The sequence below is a fragment of the Pezoporus wallicus genome, unplaced genomic scaffold (genome assembly GCF_028554395.1).
Source record: "Pezoporus wallicus isolate ANWC-B61680 ecotype Strahan unplaced genomic scaffold, APGP_CSIRO_Pwel_v1 contig_3488, whole genome shotgun sequence".
In the NCBI taxonomy this organism is placed as follows: Eukaryota; Metazoa; Chordata; class Aves; order Psittaciformes; family Psittacidae; genus Pezoporus; species Pezoporus wallicus.
The window spans coordinates 127,909-149,106 of NW_026635397.1; the positions used below are offsets into that span (position 1 = coordinate 127,909).

The following is a 21,198-nucleotide window of genomic DNA, read 5'->3' on the forward strand; positions in this document are numbered from 1 at the left end:
TGGGCAGAGACACCTTTCACTAGAGCAGGCTGCTCCAAGCCCAGTTCAGCCTGGCCTTGAATGCCCAATGTCCTTGTCCCAGTTCTAGAAGATACACAGGGCAGGATTATCATGGAGGCTCTGATCTCCAGAGCCCCAGCACAGGGCTGACCCCACTTGACACTAAGGTCTGCAGAGGAGGGGAGCATCACTGGACTAATTGCAGAGCCATGAGACATACAGGCAGAACTTGTATTTCAGCTTTGACCCATGTGTCTGCTGTGGCTGTTCTTTTTGGCCAGAGGAATGTCTCATTGCTGTTTCTCTTATTAAATCATATTCTAAACATCAATTGAGCAAAGTGGGGAGTTAATCCAAAAGAGGCCTGGACAGATTTGGATTGGAGAACTCACCATTTAACCCTTCATTAAATGTCCAGGTGTCTCTTGGGTACTGAGTATTCATTCATGTGTTTGAAAACCTTAGTTAACATAAGTAAGAGTGGCTTAGCAGGAACTCAGACAGAGTGCCTTGGGCTTAGCAAACAGGGCTATTACTTCCCTGAGAAGCTGTTAGAAATGCACTTGGTAGTAACTACTCAGTGTGGTAGCAATCATGAAAGCTGAGTGTTTGCATGGGAAGGAGGTAGAGAGATATAATCACACATTAAATTATACCAGTGTCTGTAGGTGTCTACAGTCTTGGTATACAAAACATTCTAGCACAGATACATATGTTTGAATATATATCCAGTTTGTGTTCCATGACTGTGGTTGAAGTCTCATGCATTCTTTGCTGTGCACATGGAGATTGAAGGCTTTATGGAGGACCTCAAAGCTCAAAGAACAGGGGATACGTTCTGTGAAGCTATGAGCTTTCAGGAATGCCCCCAAACTCAATGTAATGTACAACTTCACCTCTTTCAAGACCTCTGAAAGGCCGGTATGGGCATGCAGAGCAGTGTGTTTAGCTCCAAGCAGGGTAGGAGTGTTCGATCCGAGTCCTTGAGCCGTATAATGTATTCCTGTTTGCAGAGTTTAAATATCTGTCATTCAGCAACCCCCAAGCACATCTAAACAGGCCCTTTGAGTTACTGCACATTCCTTAACAAAGCGATGAAAATAGCTTCAATGTACATGATTGTGCAGCTTAAGTCATGACTTAAAAAGAGAGAAAGAAAAGCTTCTTGTTTGTATAGGCAAAAAAATGTCATTGTGTGACATGATGGGTTTGAGGGCTCTTGGCTTGCAGTATCCAAGGCTTCCTGTTTGTGAACCATCTCTCTGTGCTGCCTTCCTCTGCTACGAGCAGACCTGGGCAGAGAAAGCACCCTCTGTTTTCGGGAGGGCTTCAAATATCTGTCAGTTTGGTTGTGTTTTGATTGCAGGTGATGATTAAACTGCGTGTCTGCAGGGGCATTTACTGGTGTGAATGTGCAGGGGGTACATAATGTGCACAAACGCTCATGAAATACGCAACTGTGTAAGAGCCCGCAGCATCTTTCTGCCTCTATGGTTGGGATAGGAAGGGAGGAGGATTAGGAAACCACAGTGAATCATGCTGCTTGGGAAGAGCTGTGGCTATAGAAAGCGTTAATGTAGATGTTCAACTTAACTTTCAAGAAAACCATGTAGAAAATGGGATGTGTTTTCCTGGTGCCTCATTAGCCCCTTCCTTTTGAAAGGTATCACTTGTAGTGGAATTGCTGCGCTGTATCTCACCCAACAGCCTACTTTGGATTTGAGCTTTCAAAACGGGTACTGCCAAAGGAATGGGATGGATTGGTGTCATTTTCAGCTGGGAATGGCTTATTTTGGTTTCGGTAAAGAACCTTTTGTAGGAGAACGTTTTTAACCAAGGTCTCCAAAATGCCTGGTTATTAGGCAATGTAAAATCTCAAATACTCACTTCTTTTGACAAAGTGCTCACTTTGTCCCATATTCTTTAGTATTTGGGAGAAGTAATACAGGGTTTAAATTGTGTTTCTTTAAACTTCAAATGTCAGCTTGTTTGACAGCTCTGTGGCTGTTACCTATATGGCTAAATCAGTCATTATATGGATGGAGCCAATCTCCTAGCATGCACAGCTTGGAGACTTCCCAGACCCTGTGCTGATTGAGGTTGGTCGAGCTCCTGGGAAATGGCAAAACTGGGCACAAGTCATTAGGTAGGAAAGATGCAGCCAAGAAACTGGTAGGAGGCTTAGAAAACTCATTCATTATTTAATATCCTTAGCAAGCAGAGTGCAATTTACTTCCAGCAGCCTGCTCAAACAAAGCTATAAATTACCAGCTTCGAGAAGTTAATCTGGAAGGGTGTTGAATACTTTGGCCATATCTCTGCTGAGTACTGGGGTCAGGAGGCAGGGAAGCCAAAGGCAGAAGACCACCTATGCGGCGTGGCTCCATTAGCCAGTTGTGGCACCTCATCCTTTGGTTTTGTTTCTTTCTTGGGCTTTGTCTACTGCGTCTGCATTGTATTCAGTGAAGGGAGATTGTTGAAGGGAGTAAGAGCACTGATGCTGAGCTTCAAGAATATGACTTAGCAAAAGCTAGTCCACGTAGATACTTGACATTATACTTATGGTTAAATAGCTTCATGAGTTGAGTCATTCTCAACAGGGTCATTCTTCTACTGAAAATCAAGCCTATGTTTAGTTATCTCCTCTATATTAGTCATGTATGAGCGTTCAGAGGGAGAAAGATACTACCAGGATGTTTTCCTTTGCACTGTTCCCCACTAACTGAGGTAACCAAGGTGAAGCTACAGTCATTCCCTTTGTGTATCACTGATGTAAAGCTTCTTCCTTCTCTTTCTCTTTTCTTTTGTGCAGGAAGACCCAGCACAGCTCTTTGGACCAGAGCTCCCCACCCCAAAGTGGCGTATCCGGCACCTACAATCACCCTGTACTGGGAATGTATGATTCCAAAGATGACTTCCCACTCAGAAAAACAGGTAGCTCTTGCACTCATTTTCTGTGTTGCTCTGTCTTTGCTGTCACACTTGGTCCTCTTCGTTTTGTTATTTTAAAGGAGTTACGTTGCTGTAAAGCTGTATTTCATGGGGTGGTTTATTCAACAAGCACCCACTCTGCTGTGCTCCCCATTCATCTGTCACTATGCTCAGTGTGAGAGGGAGCCTGGAGCAGCTTTGGATTTGCGGTTAGGGAGACAGAGTGTCAAAGTTTGTGAGATGTTTTCCCAGAGTCAAAGCTAATACAGAGATCTGGGTGTCTGAAGTCCAAGTGTGTTCTGCTGAGTGAGAAAAGGACCAAGAAAAGTTCATTTCTTCGGGGATTTGCATTTTATATACAAGTTTATACTTAAAATAAATAAATCTGGTTCTGCCAGTCAGAGCGGCGGGACTTCCTGCAAAGGGGTTTGGTTCACACCTAGACAGTTATTTCTCAGTTAGGATTTTCCCTGCATGGTGGCTTAGCAGGTCAGTTATTTCTCAGCTATATATTATGTAAACCAGGTTGTTTTGGTTGGCTCTCATCCTCGGCTCCATCTTGCATGCGTAAGCCAACACAGCCTCAGCTTCTAACCTGGCCAGCTTGTGATCTTCAGCTGCTTTCTTTGGGGAATCACAGAATCCCAGCTTGATTTGGGTTGGAAGGGACCTTAAAGCTCATCCAGTTCCAACCCCCTGCCACGGGCAGGGGCACCTTCCACTAGAGCAGGTTGCTCCAAGCCCCTGTGTCCAGCCTGGCCTTGAACACTGCCAGGGATGGGGCAGCCACAGGTTCTGAAAAGATGGAGTGGAAGCAAGAGGAGAGTGGGGGGTATGGTTGAACTTCACAGCTTCTGCAGGTGCTGCCGAGCTGTTTCTCAGGGATGCTTTGTGGATCTTCAGATGTGGATGGATGAGCACCAGGAGTCAAAAAGTGTGTCATCTTTGTGATAAAGAATGCTGACAGTGTGTTAACCAAATCTCCTTGGGGATTTACTGCAGGCTTTGCTCAAATCAGCTGCCCTACATCAGCTCCCAACAACTGCAGCATCTCCTTTGCTTTCTGGGAGAGGGATATAGGTGTTCTCACGGCACTTCTAATAGTTAGAAGTAGAGCAGGTCTTAGGTGCAGTGAATGGTTTATCATAGTTCTCGTTACCTTTGGAAACTTGGGGATTTTCTTCTTTCACTGCTTCCCAGTCCTGTGCTTTAAAAGACCTTCCTGGGAACTTCTCACTATGGACCATAGCACTTGACCTGCTGATGGGTTCCCATCTGCTATGCCTTCCCCCTTGGTGGGTTGGGTGACAAGTGCCAGATGCTTCAGCTGCACAAGAAGTCAATCATAACTTGGCAAGCCCTCTCCAGGATATGTTTTTTTTCCTGAGCACACCCTGTACCTTTGGTGGGGGTAGTTTTGATTGTGCCCTTTCTGGAGGACTTCAGAAGTAGGGCTAAGAAAACTGGCTTTGCTTGAAGGGTGAAACATACTCTAATCTCTGCTTCGAGGTAATCGAACACTACATTAGGTGTGTGGTAGATGCTGCTGTATCATCAGTGCCCAGGACAGATGAAGTGATGCTTTCTGGGCTTTGGGACTTTTGTCTTTGGTAGGGAAGGAGAGCACTGGTGGAGGAATGTCCTCAGAGAAGACTTCCTTCAGCTCTAAAGCTGGTGAAGCACAGAGATGTGCTCAGTGTACACATCTGCCTGGGAGGAGGAATGCAAGCCCAGGCTCTATCAGCTGCTGCTGCCGTTTACTCCTGTTGAAGACTTTCAGGCTGCTCTGGGAAATCACAGCATTTCCATGCAGGGGAAACATCCCTTGGCACCATTCCAATTGCTTAGGGCCTGTGGACAGCCTGTTTCCAAAAAATTTTTAGCTCTTTCCTATACCTTATAAATGCAGGTGATCTGTTTCTAGTGTGGTAGCATTCCCAAGTGTAAGTGGGCTTTGACATGCTCCAGAACCCCCATGCTCATCGCTTCAGGGGACCTTACTTCATGGAATCCCGGACTGGTTTGGGCTGAAGGGACCTTAAAGCTTATTCAGTTCCAACACCCTGCCAACCTTCCACTAGAGCAGGTTGCTCCCCTCTGTCAGGTTAAAGCCGTTGCCCTTGTCCTGTCCCTACAGGCCTTTGTCCAGAGCCTGGCTGAGGGTTCTTCTTGTTGCTTGGGTTTGTGGATCAGCCACCCTTCCTGCTCCCAGTGTTATGGAAGGGGATTTCTGCAGAGCTCAGCCCTTTGCTGTGACCCAAACTGAGTTCTCAATAAGACTCTGGCTGAATAAAAGCCCTGTCAGACAGGGGGAATTAAGGATGATAAATGTACTTAATCACATTATTAAAAATGGAACCAACCAAAATCCCTGTTGTTTTAAAGCAGGAAGACACTGAGCTGATTTTGTTTTTCCAGCATGCTGATGCTTATTCTTTATGGACCCCAGCATTAACCTTTTGGGGACTGCTCTGTAATACAATCGAGTTCACTCGCAAGGTTCAGGAGAGAACTATTGTTGTTTTGATTTGTTTTCCCTTTCTTTCCCTTTCAACGCAGCAGCACGTCAGTCTCTGGCACAGTGTTCCCCTGCAGAATTCCCCTTGCCAAGAATGTTAAGTTGCTTGGAGAAGAAAAGCTCCTGAACAGTCTGGTGTAAACAAAAGACAGGGAAGGCTGGAGCCCATCCTAACTAAAGTTCTTGATTATGGGGGAGCTTTTCACATTATTGGCACCAGGCAAAACTCCGCTTTTGTGTTTGTAATGTAAAACTGCCATCTCCTGTAGGCCAATTTAATTCAATTTGATTCAATATTTGCACTTCAGATAACAAAGTTCATCATAATACACTTCTGGTTACTGGGCCTGGAATCCAACCAACAGCATCGTTAGGGATAGGGTGATGTAGGGGTCTGCAGGAAGGCAGTTTTCCCCTTGTCCTGTCCCTACAGGCCCTTGTCCAAAGCCCCTCTCCAGGTTTCCTGCAGCCCCTTTAGGCACTGGAGCTGCTCTGAGGTCTCCCCTTAAGGAGCCTTCTCTTCTCCAGGCTGAACCAGCCCAGCTCTCTCAGCCTGGCTCCAGAGCAGAGCTGCTCCAGCCCTCGCAGCATCTCCGTGGCCTCCTCTGGCCTCGCTCTAAGAGCTCCACGTCCCTCTGGTGCTGCTGCCCCAGAGGCGGATGCAGGACTTCATGTGCTGACAGACCCCAGGAGCTGTTTGTCAGTGGCTGTCTTGGAGCTCCTGAGGTTTGTTTTTAACACAGCTTTTCAGTTTTGCTGTCCTGAAGAATATTCAAGGTTGGACAGAGCCTTGGGCAACGTGGTCTAATGTGAGGTGTCCCTGCCTGTGGCAAGGGTTGGAACTGGATGATCCTAAGGTCCTTTTCATCCCAAGCCATTCTATGGTTGTTCTCATTTTCTCCCAGGAACAAGGCTGTTAGTTGATGGGGTTCCCTGCTTTCTGAAACCTGAGCAGTGGATGTATTGAAAGATGCTGTTAATTACAAAGCTGACACAGCCGCCAGCACTGAGATGGGTAAAAAGAGAACAATGCAACTTTTTAACATGATTTTCCTCTTGCTTGTTTGCTTTTACATTTCTATACATCCTGTGCAGGGCTGGACTGTGTCATGTTGGACACTAGCTTTCCCACTTCCTCCTGCTTAAAGGTAGGGTAAGGATTCCTTGTATTTGTTGGGCCTTGACAGCTCATCAGGATTTCAAAGGAAAGCCACAGCATTCCAATCAGTTGTCATGAAAATCAGGAGGAGTTTTGCCAAGCTCAACCTCTGCTAGAGCCAACACACATTCAACTCACTGCATGCAGGAGCTGGAAGTGGTTGCCCATATCAGTACTTAAACCTGACCCCAAAGGGAGAAACCCAACTCATTTCTTTTGAAGTACTTTGGTCTTCCAACCTCTCTTCTGGCAGGTCTGTCAGCAGAGGTGGGATTTTGGGCCAAGCTGATGTTATCGAAACCACGCTATTGTTTCGTTTTTGACTTGTGCTTCTCAAGCCTCTGGTGTTTGCCAAACTGCTGTGGTTCATTGTGCACCAGAAGACCTCCTGATCTGTTAAGAGCTGGGTTTTGGTGTCTTTGGCTTGGGTTTTGGGGCTGCTGCAGCCATTGTCACTGTTTTGTGAAGCATCACTGATGCTCTGGGCCTTGGCTTTCCCTTTACTCCAGTATCACAGCTGGCTGCACTGGGGAGCTGAACATCAGAAGGAAGTTGATGGCCATGAAGACTTGAAGGAGGCAGAAAGATTCCTGTGGTCCCAAATATGTTTTCACTGCAGAGCTGTGGGATAGCATCTCGGGGTGTGAGTTTCCACTATTTCCAAAGCTAGACGAAGTTGAATGCCAGACTGGGAGCTTACAAAGACATCTTTGGCAAGTCTATGTCTCTGGATTTCCTGCCTAGATAGTAAATGAGTGTGTGTGTGGTATGGACTTGGGCAGAAAGGACAAGGAGGAAGTGTCACAGACCGCTCTTTCAGCTTCTGTTCTCTGGGGAGCAGGGAAGAACCAGTATCCTACCTGAAAACCTCCCATCCCAGCAGTGTCTCCTGCCTTCTGCACAAGTTGTGATGGAAGAGAACTGGTTATAGGTCAACTTCTGTGTCTTAGGGCTTGTGGTAAAGGGAAAAAGGCTGTCCTCAGCCTTCCCAGCCCACACAGTTAAGAACTGGCAGGAAAGGTCCAAGGAGGAGTATTTAGCTGGGCATTGTCAGACCATGGTTATGCAGTTATTTACTGCAGTGACTTCCCTCAAGGAATAAAGGAATGCAACAAAAAGGAACCCCCTTCTTGTACCTTTGGGACCTACTTCAGAAGGAATCTGACAAATACATTGCCTGTGCTGATGATGCCAGCAACCAGTACAGCTTCCAGCCCACCAACCTTCTAAAAGAAATAGAAAAGGCAATTATATTCTTTGGGCTGCATCAAGCACAAGGAGATTGTGAACAATGACTTCTTCTAAGCCCCAGCCTGCACTTAGATGGTGACATGTACCTGGGCTGTCAGGGTCCTGATCACTTGCTGCCCATACAGAGCTGCCATGAAACAGGCAGCATGGTCCTTCTCTATGTGCATCTACCTGCCGGGCACCACACATCTGTGCTTGTGCACAGTGTGTGCTCACTGGTTCCACAGATTGGTTTGAGTATTATTTGCAGCTAAGCAGGTGAAATTGTGCTGAATTCCTTGCATTTCAAAGGAAGCAGAGAGCAAAAGAAAGGGTTTGTCAGTGATTAAAATGCTGCCTATGTCAAGAAAAGGCATAATACCTCCCTGAGTTGGTTCTGATCATTGGAATGCTTTAAGTGGTTTGTTTTATCGCAGAGATTGTTTAGAGGAAAATAGAGTAGGCAGAAATCCTGGTGTAGTGTGGGAGTATGATTTAGAGAAAATCATTGAGCTCTCTATGGCATGGAGTGTCACTCAAGTTCCAGAGCAGCTTTGCTTTCCCACCAACATTGCCCTTCCAGCCGATGGAGATGGAGGTCTGGCTTTCCTGGGGACCTGTGCACTGCGCCAGTGTGCTCTCTGCTGAGAGGAGCCATAGACCTGCCCGAGAAATCCCTATTGTTTAAACAGCCTTTCCTGCTGCAAGGAAAGGTTTTTCCAACTTAGTTGATTCTAGAATTCTATGACATAAGTGTCTCTAGTCCAAAAATAACTTCCTAAAGGCAAAAATTGCTTTATGGCAGTGATGCTGCAGAATAGCTCTTCAGACGAGCACACTGACATTTCAGGGAGCAGCAGCAAACCAACGTGCAGTTGGAGGACCAGCAAATACTTGCTGTAATCCCTCCATTTCTTCTGGCTATCATGTCTAAATGCACACAAGGGAATTCTTCACTCCCATGTTTTTCTTCAGCACCACCAGCTTGAAGTGTGTTTTGTTCCAATGCACATCTCTCCTGTGTTGAGGTTTGCCTTAAGGCAAAAGGAGGGGATGTCCCCTTTTAGTCAGGTAAAGCAGGAGTTTTGACATAAGAGCTGGGGATCCATGGGGAGAAAGGCAGTACTTCCCATCAAAGCTCTTCTTAAGGAGTACCGTCAATGGTGCATTGAAGAAGAAACCTCTTCCGACAGAAGACCAAAGTCTTCCGGTTTAGTGTCACCACTTTGGAGCAGGGGCTCCAGGAAGCCCAGGGACTAGCTCTCAGTCATTCAGTGAACCTGCCCTTCTCCTCATTGGTCCTCTCAGCTCCATCTCTGCTTCAAAGGGACATCCATGCTTTCAACTCTACATGTACTTATATATCAGAGAGCTGGAGCAGCTCTGCTCTGGAGCCAGGCTGAGAGAGCTGGGCTGGTTCAGCCTGGAGAAGAGAAGGCTCCTTAAGGGGAGACCTTAGAGCAGCTCCAGTGCCTAAAGGGGCTGCAGAAAACCTGGAGAGGGGCTTTGGACAAGGGCCTGTAAGGACAGGACAAGGAGAATGGCTTTAACCTGCCAGAACAGGGGAGACTGAGATGAGCTCTTAGGCAGAAGTTCTTCCCTGTGAGGGTGCTGAGGCGCTGGCACAGGGTGCCCAGAGAAGCTTCCTTATATCTAACCTGAACTTCCCCTATTCCCCGTCACCCCTTGTCCTATCACTACAGTCCCTGATGAAGATTCCATCTCCAGCATCCTTGTAGCGCCCTTCAGACACTGGAAGCTGCTCTGAGGTCTCCACGCAGCTTCTCTTCTCCAGGCTGAGCAGCTTGTCTTAGCTTGTTGGATGGCATCACCTGAGCTAATGTGTCTATGAACATAGGTAGAAAGGGCTGGATAAAGATTTTGCTGTATTTTTAAGAGGTTTATATTAGATTTTAATTTCAGATTGCAAATATTTTTACAAGATATTTGCTATATTCTCAGCCTGGAGAAGAGAGGTCTCCGGGGAGACCTCGGAACCTTAAATGGCTTTAAATCAGTCAGGTTGCTCCAAGCCCCTGTGTCCAACCTGGCCTTGAGCACTGCCAGGGATGGGACAGCCACAGCTTCTGTGAGCACCCTGTGCCAGTGCCTCAGCACCCTCACAGTGCCCAGCTGCTGAAATCAAGGCGTTCAAGGGCTGGGATGAGGGTTTTCATGGTGCATTGTTGGCTATTTTATCAGGAACATGGATGTTTAATGGGAACCTGGCAACGTCTGCCCAGGATGTTGTGTTTTTGCCTTGCACAGGCTTAATGTCCCATTAGTTCAGCAGCTTAGGGGATGCAATTCTAGGAAGAAAACAATGAGAATGACATAAATGTTGGCGAATTGGATTACATGGGTCCTGCTGCAATAAATGATGTATAAGAGGGGTAAGTTGGGTTTGAGCCTGTGCAAACTAGGAAAGCTTTTGGCTTCTGCTCTAGTTATTAATTTCCGCGGAGGAAAACAAAATATTCTTTGTATAAATCCTTATTATAGGCCAAATTAAGTATGTCACTGCTGAAGAAATCCCACTGGCTTTGTGGAAGCTGACTCAGACTTGGCATGGGCTCCATCTGTTTGCTAAACAGGAGTCAACCTGATTTCTTTCTAACTTCCCAGTGTTTGTTTCTCAAGGTTTCACCTTAAGATGCAGGAGGCCAGTAAGTTGTGTAATTCAGTCTTAAGCTTACTGTAGGTAGCAGTGATGGGTTTAGTTGGCTTTATTTGGGAATTTTGCCTGACAGGGTGAATACTGGGATATTCTCAGGGGAATTGATGCTCCTTGGGAGAACATCTCACCCGTGTTGAGTACCTTGTATTGATAGTTACATGTTGCTTGAATTCCTGCTTTCTCCATTTAAAGGACGTCTCTCTTCAGCTTAAAACTATTGGCTAGTATTTGTTAGTTTAAAAACCATCTGAATCAACTTAAATGATTGCTTTGAGGTTTGGAAATGGCTGTTTAAAGCTACATCTTTTCTGATAAAAGATGCTCTGTGTCAGTTCCTTCAATTTAAGACTATTCTGCACTGCCTGTGCTGAATTCGAATTCACCTCATTTGGGCTGTATAGCACTCATTTAAATGTAGGTTGGGATTATGCTGTCTGAGGTCTTGATGACAGGTTAGATTGGGGATTATAGTGGGGTGGTGGATATAAAAACACAAGCAGAAGGAGCTAAAGCGACACAGTTCTTTCAAGAGACTCTTTGGTGTTTCAGAAGTTCAGCTGAGGAAGCAAAGGAGGAATATCTGGTATGGTTTTGCCTGAAAAGAGTTTTGTCTGACGTTGTAATACCCTGCTTTTGCAATAACCTGTTCTCAAGGTGTTTTCTCTGTTAAGGCTGGAATTGTCTATGTTCATTCGCTTCCTGTTACGTGGAAGGACGCGGGGATTGTGGTTTTGCACAGGGGGCAGATCTGGTTGTATTGGGTAATCTGTGAGCCTTGGATCTTTTGTTTCCCTGCCCATTTTGAAGGTGTTTCTAACCAATCCCTTCTCTGTACATAGAAAACCTCACAAGTACTTGTCTGTTCCCAACAGAAAACATCAACAACTCAGCTGAGCACCATGCAGGGTCTACATTGCATAGAAATAAAATCAGTGCTGGAGTACAGTTTGTATTGTCCTGTTTTGCTTTGGCAGAAGACAGATCCTTTCAACAGCTGGAGCATAGGCTTCTATTTCATTTACTAGCTGGCAGTGCAGATGTATCCAAACCGGATGTATCTGCATCTAGTTCCCATTTGTTCTTTAAAGTCTTGACTGGAGCATCTACTCGGTTACTAATCCTCAGTATTTGGAACCAATTAAAACCGGGAATTAAAGGCTGAGGGATGAGGTACTGAATGTTCATGTACCTAAAGGCTACTTTTAAAGCACTAAGTCAGCTTCTGTTTTGAACTTACTGAAGTAGGTAGTTAGAACCTATGCTTGTATTTTAACTAGTCCACTCTTCCAGTACTGCCCTCCAAGCAGATGACAGATTGGCATTCAGTCCCCTGCCACTTTGCATGCAAATGCCCTGTAAGATTATTTCCCCTTTGCTAATGCACTTCATCCTGCATTTTAAGCATCATCTTGTGGAGTCTGACACTTTTAGTGCTCCCTTTATCTCTTGCTGGCATTTTCCTGTCCAAAACATTAATAAAAAGCTCTGGGTTTTCCCCCCTCCCAAAAGTTTCATCAAAGAACAGTTTTGATGGCTTAACTTCAAGCATTTGATCTTGAATTCAGCAGCCTTCTGAGATTTGAACCCTGCAGTTCATGTTGTCAGGCTTGAGTTTTGACGTGACCCAGTGGTCAAAGCCAACTGAGGGAAAATATATCTTAGTTAATTCAAACCAGTTTGTAAACCCTCTCTTAATTCTCCTAAAGCAATATAGCTCATTGTACAGGGAGCTGAGTGTATGGGTAGTTAATGGTGAGAACACAGGATCTGTTTGTTCAAAGGGATTAAGCTGCAGAGTTGTTAAGAGGTTGAGGAGGGGAAAAGACTGGGCCAGTTCACAGATCTCGTAACATAAAGCACCAAAGGAGATAGTTCATGTCTGCTGAAGGGATCAGGAAGTTTACAGATAAAGTCTTCTTGCAGGAGGAATCTTGACTTACAGCTTCATTACCTTTATAAAACCTTGATAATCTGAGCCATACAGGTGTGTTCCATGTTGCTGTCATTAACCCAGAGGCATTAGGATAGAGCTTCCCAAGAGCTCTGCTTTGCCTTTCGGGGAAATGAGATTCCAGGATTTAGATACAGCAGAAGTGTTGAAGAGAGGCTCTCCAAAGGCTGATGTACACAAAGCAAGTCAGACTGTGGTCTCAGGAAATCCATGCACACCTACCCTTGGCAGCCCTGAATTCTCAAAGCATTTGATGTGGGTTTAGATACGGTTCAGTTTTGTGCCTGTGATGATGCAAACCAAGTTCCTCCCCAAATAAACAACCCTTCTCCTCCCTGGTGCTGGCTTTGGCCTTGGCCACGCTCTCATGCCCTCTTGCTTGAGTTGACACTGGGTACAGAGGACATAGGCTCATCTCGCTCCAAGGTGAGTTGCTTCAAGGAGGTGAACCAGCAGGAAAACACTCTCCTGGTTTGGCTGTGGGCTTTGATTCTTGTGTTTTCTTTCCCCTGCCCTGGTGTTCCTCCCTAAGCCAGCTCACCCTGGGGTTGGATGCCTCCATGGGTGGGAAGCTGCCCATTTCAGCAGCGCATTGCGGATGCTGTCTGAGCCCCACAGTGATGCTCCATGCTCGACCAAACAGCAACATCTCAGCTGTCTCACCAGTTCCTGTACTGATGGGTTTGATCCTGTAGTTTAGCTTTACCACTGGCTTGGAAGCAAGTTGGGAAGCTAGGGAATATGAACATTGCTCTCTGCAGTAGTCTGAGTTCACAGTATCTTCAGTTGAGAAAAGAGATTGCAGGATGGTTATTATCAAATAAAATGCTATTGACTTTCATTGCCAGTGAATCAGCTGTCTCACGGGCTGGGACCTGCTCATTCTATTAAAACTTTCTTCCACACCTATGCTATCAAATGACTAATTCCGTTTAGGCTTCTGCAAATACTGAACTTGAACCCAGCCTTTGTGTTAAAAGCTACTGAAATAGGTAAAATATTGAACCAGTTATTACTAACCAATTAATATTAAATGAACCAATTAATATTAACCAAAGCACTCTCTGCTTTGCTTTATCCTGTTCAGCATCTGAACCCAACCTGAAGTTACGATCCAGACTAAAGCAGAAAGTTGCTGAAAGACGGAGCAGCCCCCTCTTGCGCAGAAAAGATGGCCCAGTGGTTACCGCTCTGAAGAAGCGCCCGCTGGATGTCACAGGTAGGTGGGTGACAAGGCATCCACCCTGCAGCCACACGCTCCGTGAGATGTTCCCTTCCCCAAATGAATCCCTGCATTCAGTCTGCATCTCTCATGTGTTGATGGAACCGGGATGAAGTTGGCAGTGGGGGATGCAAGTGTGCGTCAGCAGCATCGGTCCATTAAGTACCGATCTGCTGAGATAACATTATCAACACCAGGAGCATGGGTTTGGTTTGAAGACATGGAAATATGCCACCAGAGTGCTGGGGTTTTGGTTCCCCTAAGCATTTCTATGATGTTCAGCAACAGGTTGAGAAACCAACTTTCTCAAAGATGATCCTATTAATATCCTTGGGGAGGCTGTAATTCACGGCTTTCGTCCTCCAGCAGGAAATGCTTTATAACCCCTGTTTGTTTAAGCTTTTGGGCAGACTGCCATAGTTCCTTGTTAGGTAATTACAGCAAGGTTTTAAAGCATGTAAGGCATTGTTTTTTTTTAATATATATATATAGCTGGTATTTTGACTACTTACTTGACAGTTTCTTGTTGAAGAAGAATATTCTTCTGGGAGTCAAGTTTATAAGGAGGAATCAGGGTAAGGTAGATTGTATAGACTACCATAAAGTTAATTCTTAGCACCACCTAGGGATGCCTGAGTGTAAGAACCACTATGCAACAGCTTTTTCAGACTTGGCTCACTTCAAGGCACAGTAGCGTCATTCAGAGAAGCTGAATTCAGAGAGCACAGTGCTTTCAGGTGACCCTGGGGTAGCCGTGCACCACTTGGTGCCTCTCTGTTTTGCAAGGGAATAGATGATTTCAAGAGCTAAAGCATCGTTTATAGCAGGTCTGAAAATCGAGTCTGCTTCACTCATACATTGCTATATGTCCCATGGCTTTTAGGCTAAAGAAAAGGTTTAGAATGTTATTTACCTTCCAAACTAAAAGGAGAAGCAGCGGAAGCTGAGCCAGGCACTGTGTGAGACACCTTCTAAGGGAAGATTTCAGGCTGTTGTCATTTCACACGCTCTTTCTGTTTGTTGTTATTTCTGTGTTGTTGATGGGAGGCTTTGATTTCAGGCTGGGCACCTCTGTGGTTCTGGGTAGTGAGTTCAAAGGGAGCATATTGATAAAATACATAATATGGAGAGGGTTTTCTGATTTAGTGATTTAAAGGCAGTGATAGAAAAGGCAGTGAGTTAAACAGATTTGGACATCTTAGAGTTTTGCCTGATTCTGGTGAAATATACTCAGACGCAACCATGGCCCATGGTCCATCCAGCCCCGTTTCACTCACACAGCTTTTAAATCCCTTCAAACAATTGAATTTGCCATCCTGGCAAAATATAATCCTTGGGAGTCAGTCCCTAGGCTTTTCTGGGGGGCAGCTGTGGGAGTTGCATGAAGGGCAGACCAAGGCAGGTCTTGTTTCTTTGAGGACCAGGTATGGTGCGGGCACTTGGCAGGGGACAGGGGTGTGCCCCATGCCCTGCACTGGAAAATCTCAGTGCTGTGCTCTAAAAGCAAAGGTCAGTTCTCATGCCCAGCATGAGGGCTCGGTGCTAACGGTGGCTGTCCAGCAAATCCAGATGGACCAGAAGCCTGCGTGGGAAAATGTCAAGGCTGAGGCAGTTCCCCTGCTTGTTCCAGTGTGAAGTCTGATGCAATACCTGAGGAGAGGGTGTCGTTGGGGTTATAGGTGAAAGAGGGAGAGAGAAGCACTGCTAGAAATCTGAAGCAGGACAAGCTGACATGCTCCACTTTGGCCTTTTCAAGCCTTTTCCACGTCTTTCATTATCTTCCAATTGTATTTAAAGTTATTATTACACTGTAAGAGAAATCCCCAGGAGGAGAAGACTCAAGTATGGTAAGTAGGTACTCGGACAGCCCATTTGAAATTAGTTGTTGGTATTTTAAGAGCCCTGGGAAGATTTAGGCGGAGGGAGACGGGGAGGAGGAAGGTTGTTTTCCTCCAAAACAAAACTTAAAGGGTTGTTATCTGTTTAAATACCATTGTGGAGATTGTTTGTAACTCTGAAAGTTGGTTTTGGATGTGTTTTTAGACTCTGCATGCAACAGTGCTCCTGGATCTGGGCCCAGCTCTCCAAACAACAGCTCCAATAACATAAGCACCGAGAACGGAATTGCAGGATCAGTCACGAGTATTCAAGCAGAGGTACAGAGCTCTTCCTCCCTCTGGGTCTTAACACTTGGGTTTCCAATCAGGTTTTGCAGAGGTTTAGGAATTGAAGTGGACAAACCGGTGTGCGCCACAGGAACAAAAACATAGCTCGTGACTTGGGGCAGGCTTTGGGAATTACCTCTCAATCTGGCATGACAGGATGCATTATCTGTTGATTAAATCTCAGCCAAGCCAGCTCACAAGCTGCTTGTGGTAACTTGTAGAGGGTTTGTTGTGAGGAGAGAGTCAAAATACAGGGATTTAACAAGGTTTCCTGGTCAAATGGAAGTATTTTGTCTAAAGGGTGAAGTTACTGTGTGCAGTAGCTTTGTCTAAATATGAACAAACCAGAACTGTATTAAAGGGAACGGATTTAGCCTTTTCCTCTCCACATAGGCACACGAAAGCTTGGTGCCTCATACCAGCATGCTAGTTGATAATTACAGAATGGTTTGCGTTGGAAGGGACCTTAAGATCATCCAGCTCCAACTCCGTGCCACGGGCAGGGACACCTTCCACTAGAGCAGGGTGCTCCAAGCCCCTGTGTCCATCCTGGCCTTGAACACTGCCAGGGATGGGGCAGCCACAGCTTCTCTGGGCACCCTGTGCCAGCGCCTCAGCACCCTCACAGGGAAGAGCTTCTGCCTTATATCCAACCTGAACTTCCCCTGTTTCAATCTGAACCCATCACCCCTTGTCCTGTGCCTACAGTCCCTGATGAAGAGTCCCTCCCCAGCATCCTTGTAGCCCCCTTTAGACACTGGAAGCTGCTCTGAGGCCTCCACGCAGCTTCTCCAGGCTGAACAGCCCCAGTGTTCTCAGCCTGTCTCCATACAGGAGCTGCTCCAGCCCCTGAGCATCCTCATGGCCCAAAGCTTCCACCATTACTTGAGGCATCTGCTACAGATGTCAAGGGCAGGGTGTTGGACTGAGTAAACTGGGAGATAACAGCTCCTGTGTTCAGGGTTACTGAAGCCCACCTTCTTCTAAGGGCAGATATTGGGGTGTGGGCCACATTAACTGGATCTCACTGTAAACCCAGTGTCATTGTGTAATGTTACTGGTGCATGTCTTTTTATCCAGCTTACCATTAGCTGTTCTCCCCATGAATGTAGTCTCTGTCTTATCATCAGGACTGTAAAAACAGGCCTGGGCTTGTTCTTCCCAAATTGTCATTTAGAATTGAAAAGGGCTTCTTGCAGTATAAATGTGAGCCCTTAATGCTTTCTAGTTCTGTACAGATTTCCACTTTATTTTTATTTCTAATGTAGTGTAACAGTATTTAATATGGGGAATGTGTCACCTTCTGTACCCTCTCCTCTGCCAAATTATCCAACACACCGCTACGTTCACTCTAGTCTGCTGTAGAACTTACAGGATTTAGACAATTACTGTAAAGATTAAGACAAGCACAAGCACAGGCTGATGGAGAATGGATGGAGCAGCCCTGAGGAGATGGACTTGGGGGTATTGGGTGAGAAGGAGCTCCCCATGACTCAGCTTCAGTGTACACTTGAGCCCAGAACCCCACTGTGTGCTGGGCTGCATCCCTAGAGTGTGAGCAGCAGCTCAGGAAGGGGATCCTGCCCCTCTGCTGTGCTCTGGGGAGACCTTAGAGCAGCTCCAGTGCCTAAAGGGGCTACAAGAAACCTGAAGACAAGGGGACAAGCTTCTCTTCTCCAGGCTGAACAGCCCCAGTGTTCTCAGCCTGTCTCCATACAGGAGGTGCTCCAGCCCCTCATCATCCTCGTGGCCTCCTCTGGACTTGCTCCAGCATCTCCACATGCTTCTTATGCTGAGGACACCTTCAGGTTTTGTTTTAAATGAGAAATACATCTCTTTGCTTCTTAGTTGGCTTAGTCACCTCTTGAACCTTTTCAAGTCTCGTGGAAGATGGTATCTGTTTAATATCTGGTTTAATATCTGATAAATGTATTATTTAAGTTCCAATGCTTGTCTTCAGTGGCGAAAGACAGCAGCTCTCTGCCTTCTTTTAAAATAGACACTGTCTATTTAAATACTGGTTTGAAATCCAAAGGTTTTTCCATCTCTGCAAGGTACCGATATCCATTGCCATTGCACTTGATGCAAGGCTATATAAAGTACTTGTCTACAGCCCAAAATCATGCATACTGAAATTGTTCTCTTCTGTGCAATTCAGCAAATGTTTGTGTACACCCTGTAAATGGGATCTGTATATTTAAAGTGATAATAATGCTGCTAAATACCAGATGCTGATAGTGTCAAGCTGTTGCATTTTGCTCTTCGCTGTTTTTCAGACAAACCCCCAGGAGATACTTTGAGGCACAACTCTGGAGTATTGATTGTTCAAAGGGAAAATGGATGTAGTTTTGTTTCATTTATGATATCAGGAAAATACTATATTACTCTGCTGACAATAACTGTCTTCTCAATGTGGCACGCTACCATTATGTCATTTAACTTAAAGCCAAATTGCCACTAGTGCTCACAATTACTTGGCAGAAGCAGCATGTGGGTACACACAACGCATGTCCTTACCCAGGTACTGCTCAGCAGCAGAGTGCTCCCTGCAGATTCCTCCTATCCAGCTTGTGAAGTGAGACCTTAAAAACGCATTTTCTCTTTCTGTGGAAGAAGTGACAGGCAGAGAGAGCTGGGCTGGTCCAGCCTGGAGAAGAGAAGGCTTCTTAAGGGGAAACCTTAGAGCAGCTCCAGTGCCTAAAGGGGCTGCAGGAAACCTGGAGGGGGGCTTTGGACAAGGGCCTGTAGGGACAGGACAAAGGGAATGGCTTTAACCTGCCAGAACAGGGGAGATTGAGATGAGCTTTTAGGCAGAAGATCTTCCCTGTGAGGGTGCTGAGGCGCTGGCACAGGGTGCCCAGGGAAGCTGTGGTTGCCCCATCCCTGGCAGTGTTGAAGGCCAGGTTGGACACAGGGGCTTGGAGCAACCTGCTCTAGTGGAAGGTGTCCCTGCCTGTGGCAGGGGTTGGAACTGGGTGAGCTTTAAGGTCCTTTCCAATCCAAACCATCCTGTGATTCTATGAAGCACAGACCAAGTGCATGCCCCGAACGCTGTCTTACAAAGGGATGATGACACCAGGATAACCAACACAGGGATGATCTCACCCTGCAACTGCCACCAACCTCTCTACCCTACAGAGAGACCTTTTACAGTTTATTTGGTCTTTCCTGGAGACTAAGGATCACCCGTTCATCCTCCCCAGCACTCTGCTGCTGCTCAAGCTTCAGGCAGAGTCACTGCAAAAAGCTTTTGCAGAAATTTAACAGCTTACTTGTCCTTCCCAACTATTTGCCCTTTTAAAGCTAAGAGAGATTACCTTAAAAACCAAAAGGCATTACAATGACTGTTGTTCTCTTTATCAAATCACAGACAATTTATGCTACTTACTAGTGTGCTTTAGCTTAAATCAGACTTCAACATTTCATCCAAAAGCCTTAAAGTTACATTTATAGAGCTGTTTTCTGATTTACTGAATTATCTTATGGCCATTTAAGGCAGGAACACTTAAGTAAAAATACCTTTAATTTCCAACCAAGATTGATTTATGTGCTAGAAAAGCCATTATGAAAATGACAATAAACTGCCTGATTTTCCTGTTAGGAAACAAGTGTTCTGAGCATCCTCAATTCTCTACAATTCGCTTTCCAACTTAAATAATATACAGTTTAGATCTAAATTACTTTCTATAGAATTTCAACTGTTTAACTCAGGTGCTATTGTGGGAAAAGGGGTTACGGTTAACCTTGTGTTACACTGTGGAACAATCTGTATCAATGTAACAGATATCCTAATACATTTCAGACTTAAATTCGAAGTCCTGCAAGTCAATGAGACTTTGCAGGTTATTTCCTTGGTTGCAGGGCTTGGATGGCTCTGGATAATAAACCCCTGTTTTTCTCCCTCAAAGACTACAAAGAAACCCTGTAGTAACGTGCTGGGGGGAAGCACAGAAGAAGTGGTACTGAAAACCAAACGTTTTCTATAGAACAACCTCCAAAAACAATCCCACCTCTTTGGTTTATCAGTATTTAAGGGGCGCAGCTGGTCCTGGCTTTGGCTTTAAAAGAACATCCCACCTCTGCAGCTGAGGGTTGTGCTGCCTGTGCAAGAAGGACAGGAGGAAGCCTTACCTCTGTGTGTCACTGTTCTCAGACACTGGACTGCCTTTTAAATGCAGTCTTCGACGTGCCATTGACTAGCCAGATGTTCTTTCCATGTCCAATTGCATCTCAGTTCCAAGTGTTCAACAAAGTCACCCAGTTTTCCTACGATCCGGTGCAGAGTGAATTCTTTATTTCCTTTTGCCTCCTTGTGCTTTCATTAAATGGCATTCAAGCTTATTGAAAATATCATAGAATCGTGGAATGGTTTGGGCTAGAAGGGACCTTAAAGCTCATCCAGCTCCAACCCCCTGCCACAGGCAGGGACACCTTCTACTAGAGCAGGTTGCTCCAAGCCCCTGTGTCCAAACTGGCCTTGGATGCTGCCAGGTCTCCCCTTAAGGAGCCTTCCCTTCTCCAGGCTGAACCAGCCCAGCTTTCTCAGCCTGGCTCCAGAGCAGAGCTGCTCCAGCCCTCACAGCATCTCCATGGCCTCCTCTGGACTCACTCCAGCAGCTCCACATCCCTCTTGTGCTGTTGCCCCAGAGCTGGATCAGGACTGCAGGGGGGGAGTCTCCGCTGAGCACAGCAGAGGGGGAACTTGATTATTTAGGCTGGGTCTGAAGCACAGTTTAGTTTCCCTGTTCATTATTTCCAGCATGACCAGTGAAGTTACACACTCTGTACATTTGTGGTGTGTTCTCACAGCAAGTGGACTGTGTCCTTGATCCAATCTGTGGATGCTTTTTCACCAGGACAATGTTCTTGCTTTTGTTTCCAGACCAGCCTGGCTCACAGACTTGTGAATCGTGAAGGCTCCGTTACACAGCTTCCACTCTACACATCTCCTTCTTTGCCCAACATCACGCTAGGACTGCCTGCAACGGGCCCTTCCAGTGTAAGTGGGGGGAGAGGATACAGCCTTTGGAATGTTGTTTGCCCTGATTTATCCCTTAATGTGGTTGCCATGCATTGTGCATTTGCAGGGAGGATCAGCACAGCAAGATGCAGAGAGACTTACTATCCCAACCTTACAGCAGCGGATCTCTTTATTTCCTGGCACTCACCTCACTCCCTACTTGAGCACTACAACGTTGGAAAGAGATGGGGGAACTGCACATAACCCTCTTCTGCAACACATGGTCTTACTGGAACAGCCAACTGCACAAACTCCCTTAGTCACAGGTGAGAGTGATCCATAGGTAATGTGCAAAACTCCAGTCCCTAAATGTAGGGACAGCTTA

General features: G+C 45.9%; 1 protein-coding gene across 14 annotated transcripts in view; it reads left to right on the forward strand.

The window, feature by feature from the left end:
* The window catches only part of HDAC4 (histone deacetylase 4), a 214,718-nt gene that overhangs the window by 127,901 nt on the left and 65,619 nt on the right, over positions 1-21,198 (forward strand). For all 14 annotated transcript variants that reach the window (XM_057421971.1, XM_057421999.1, XM_057421989.1 and 11 more), the window contains 5 exons: positions 2,813-2,934; positions 13,554-13,685; positions 15,732-15,844; positions 20,736-20,852; positions 20,941-21,139. In XM_057421971.1, coding sequence (XP_057277954.1) covers positions 2,813-2,934; positions 13,554-13,685; positions 15,732-15,844; positions 20,736-20,852; positions 20,941-21,139 — 683 coding nt within the window. The remainder of the gene's footprint in view (positions 1-2,812; positions 2,935-13,553; positions 13,686-15,731; positions 15,845-20,735; positions 20,853-20,940; positions 21,140-21,198) is intronic.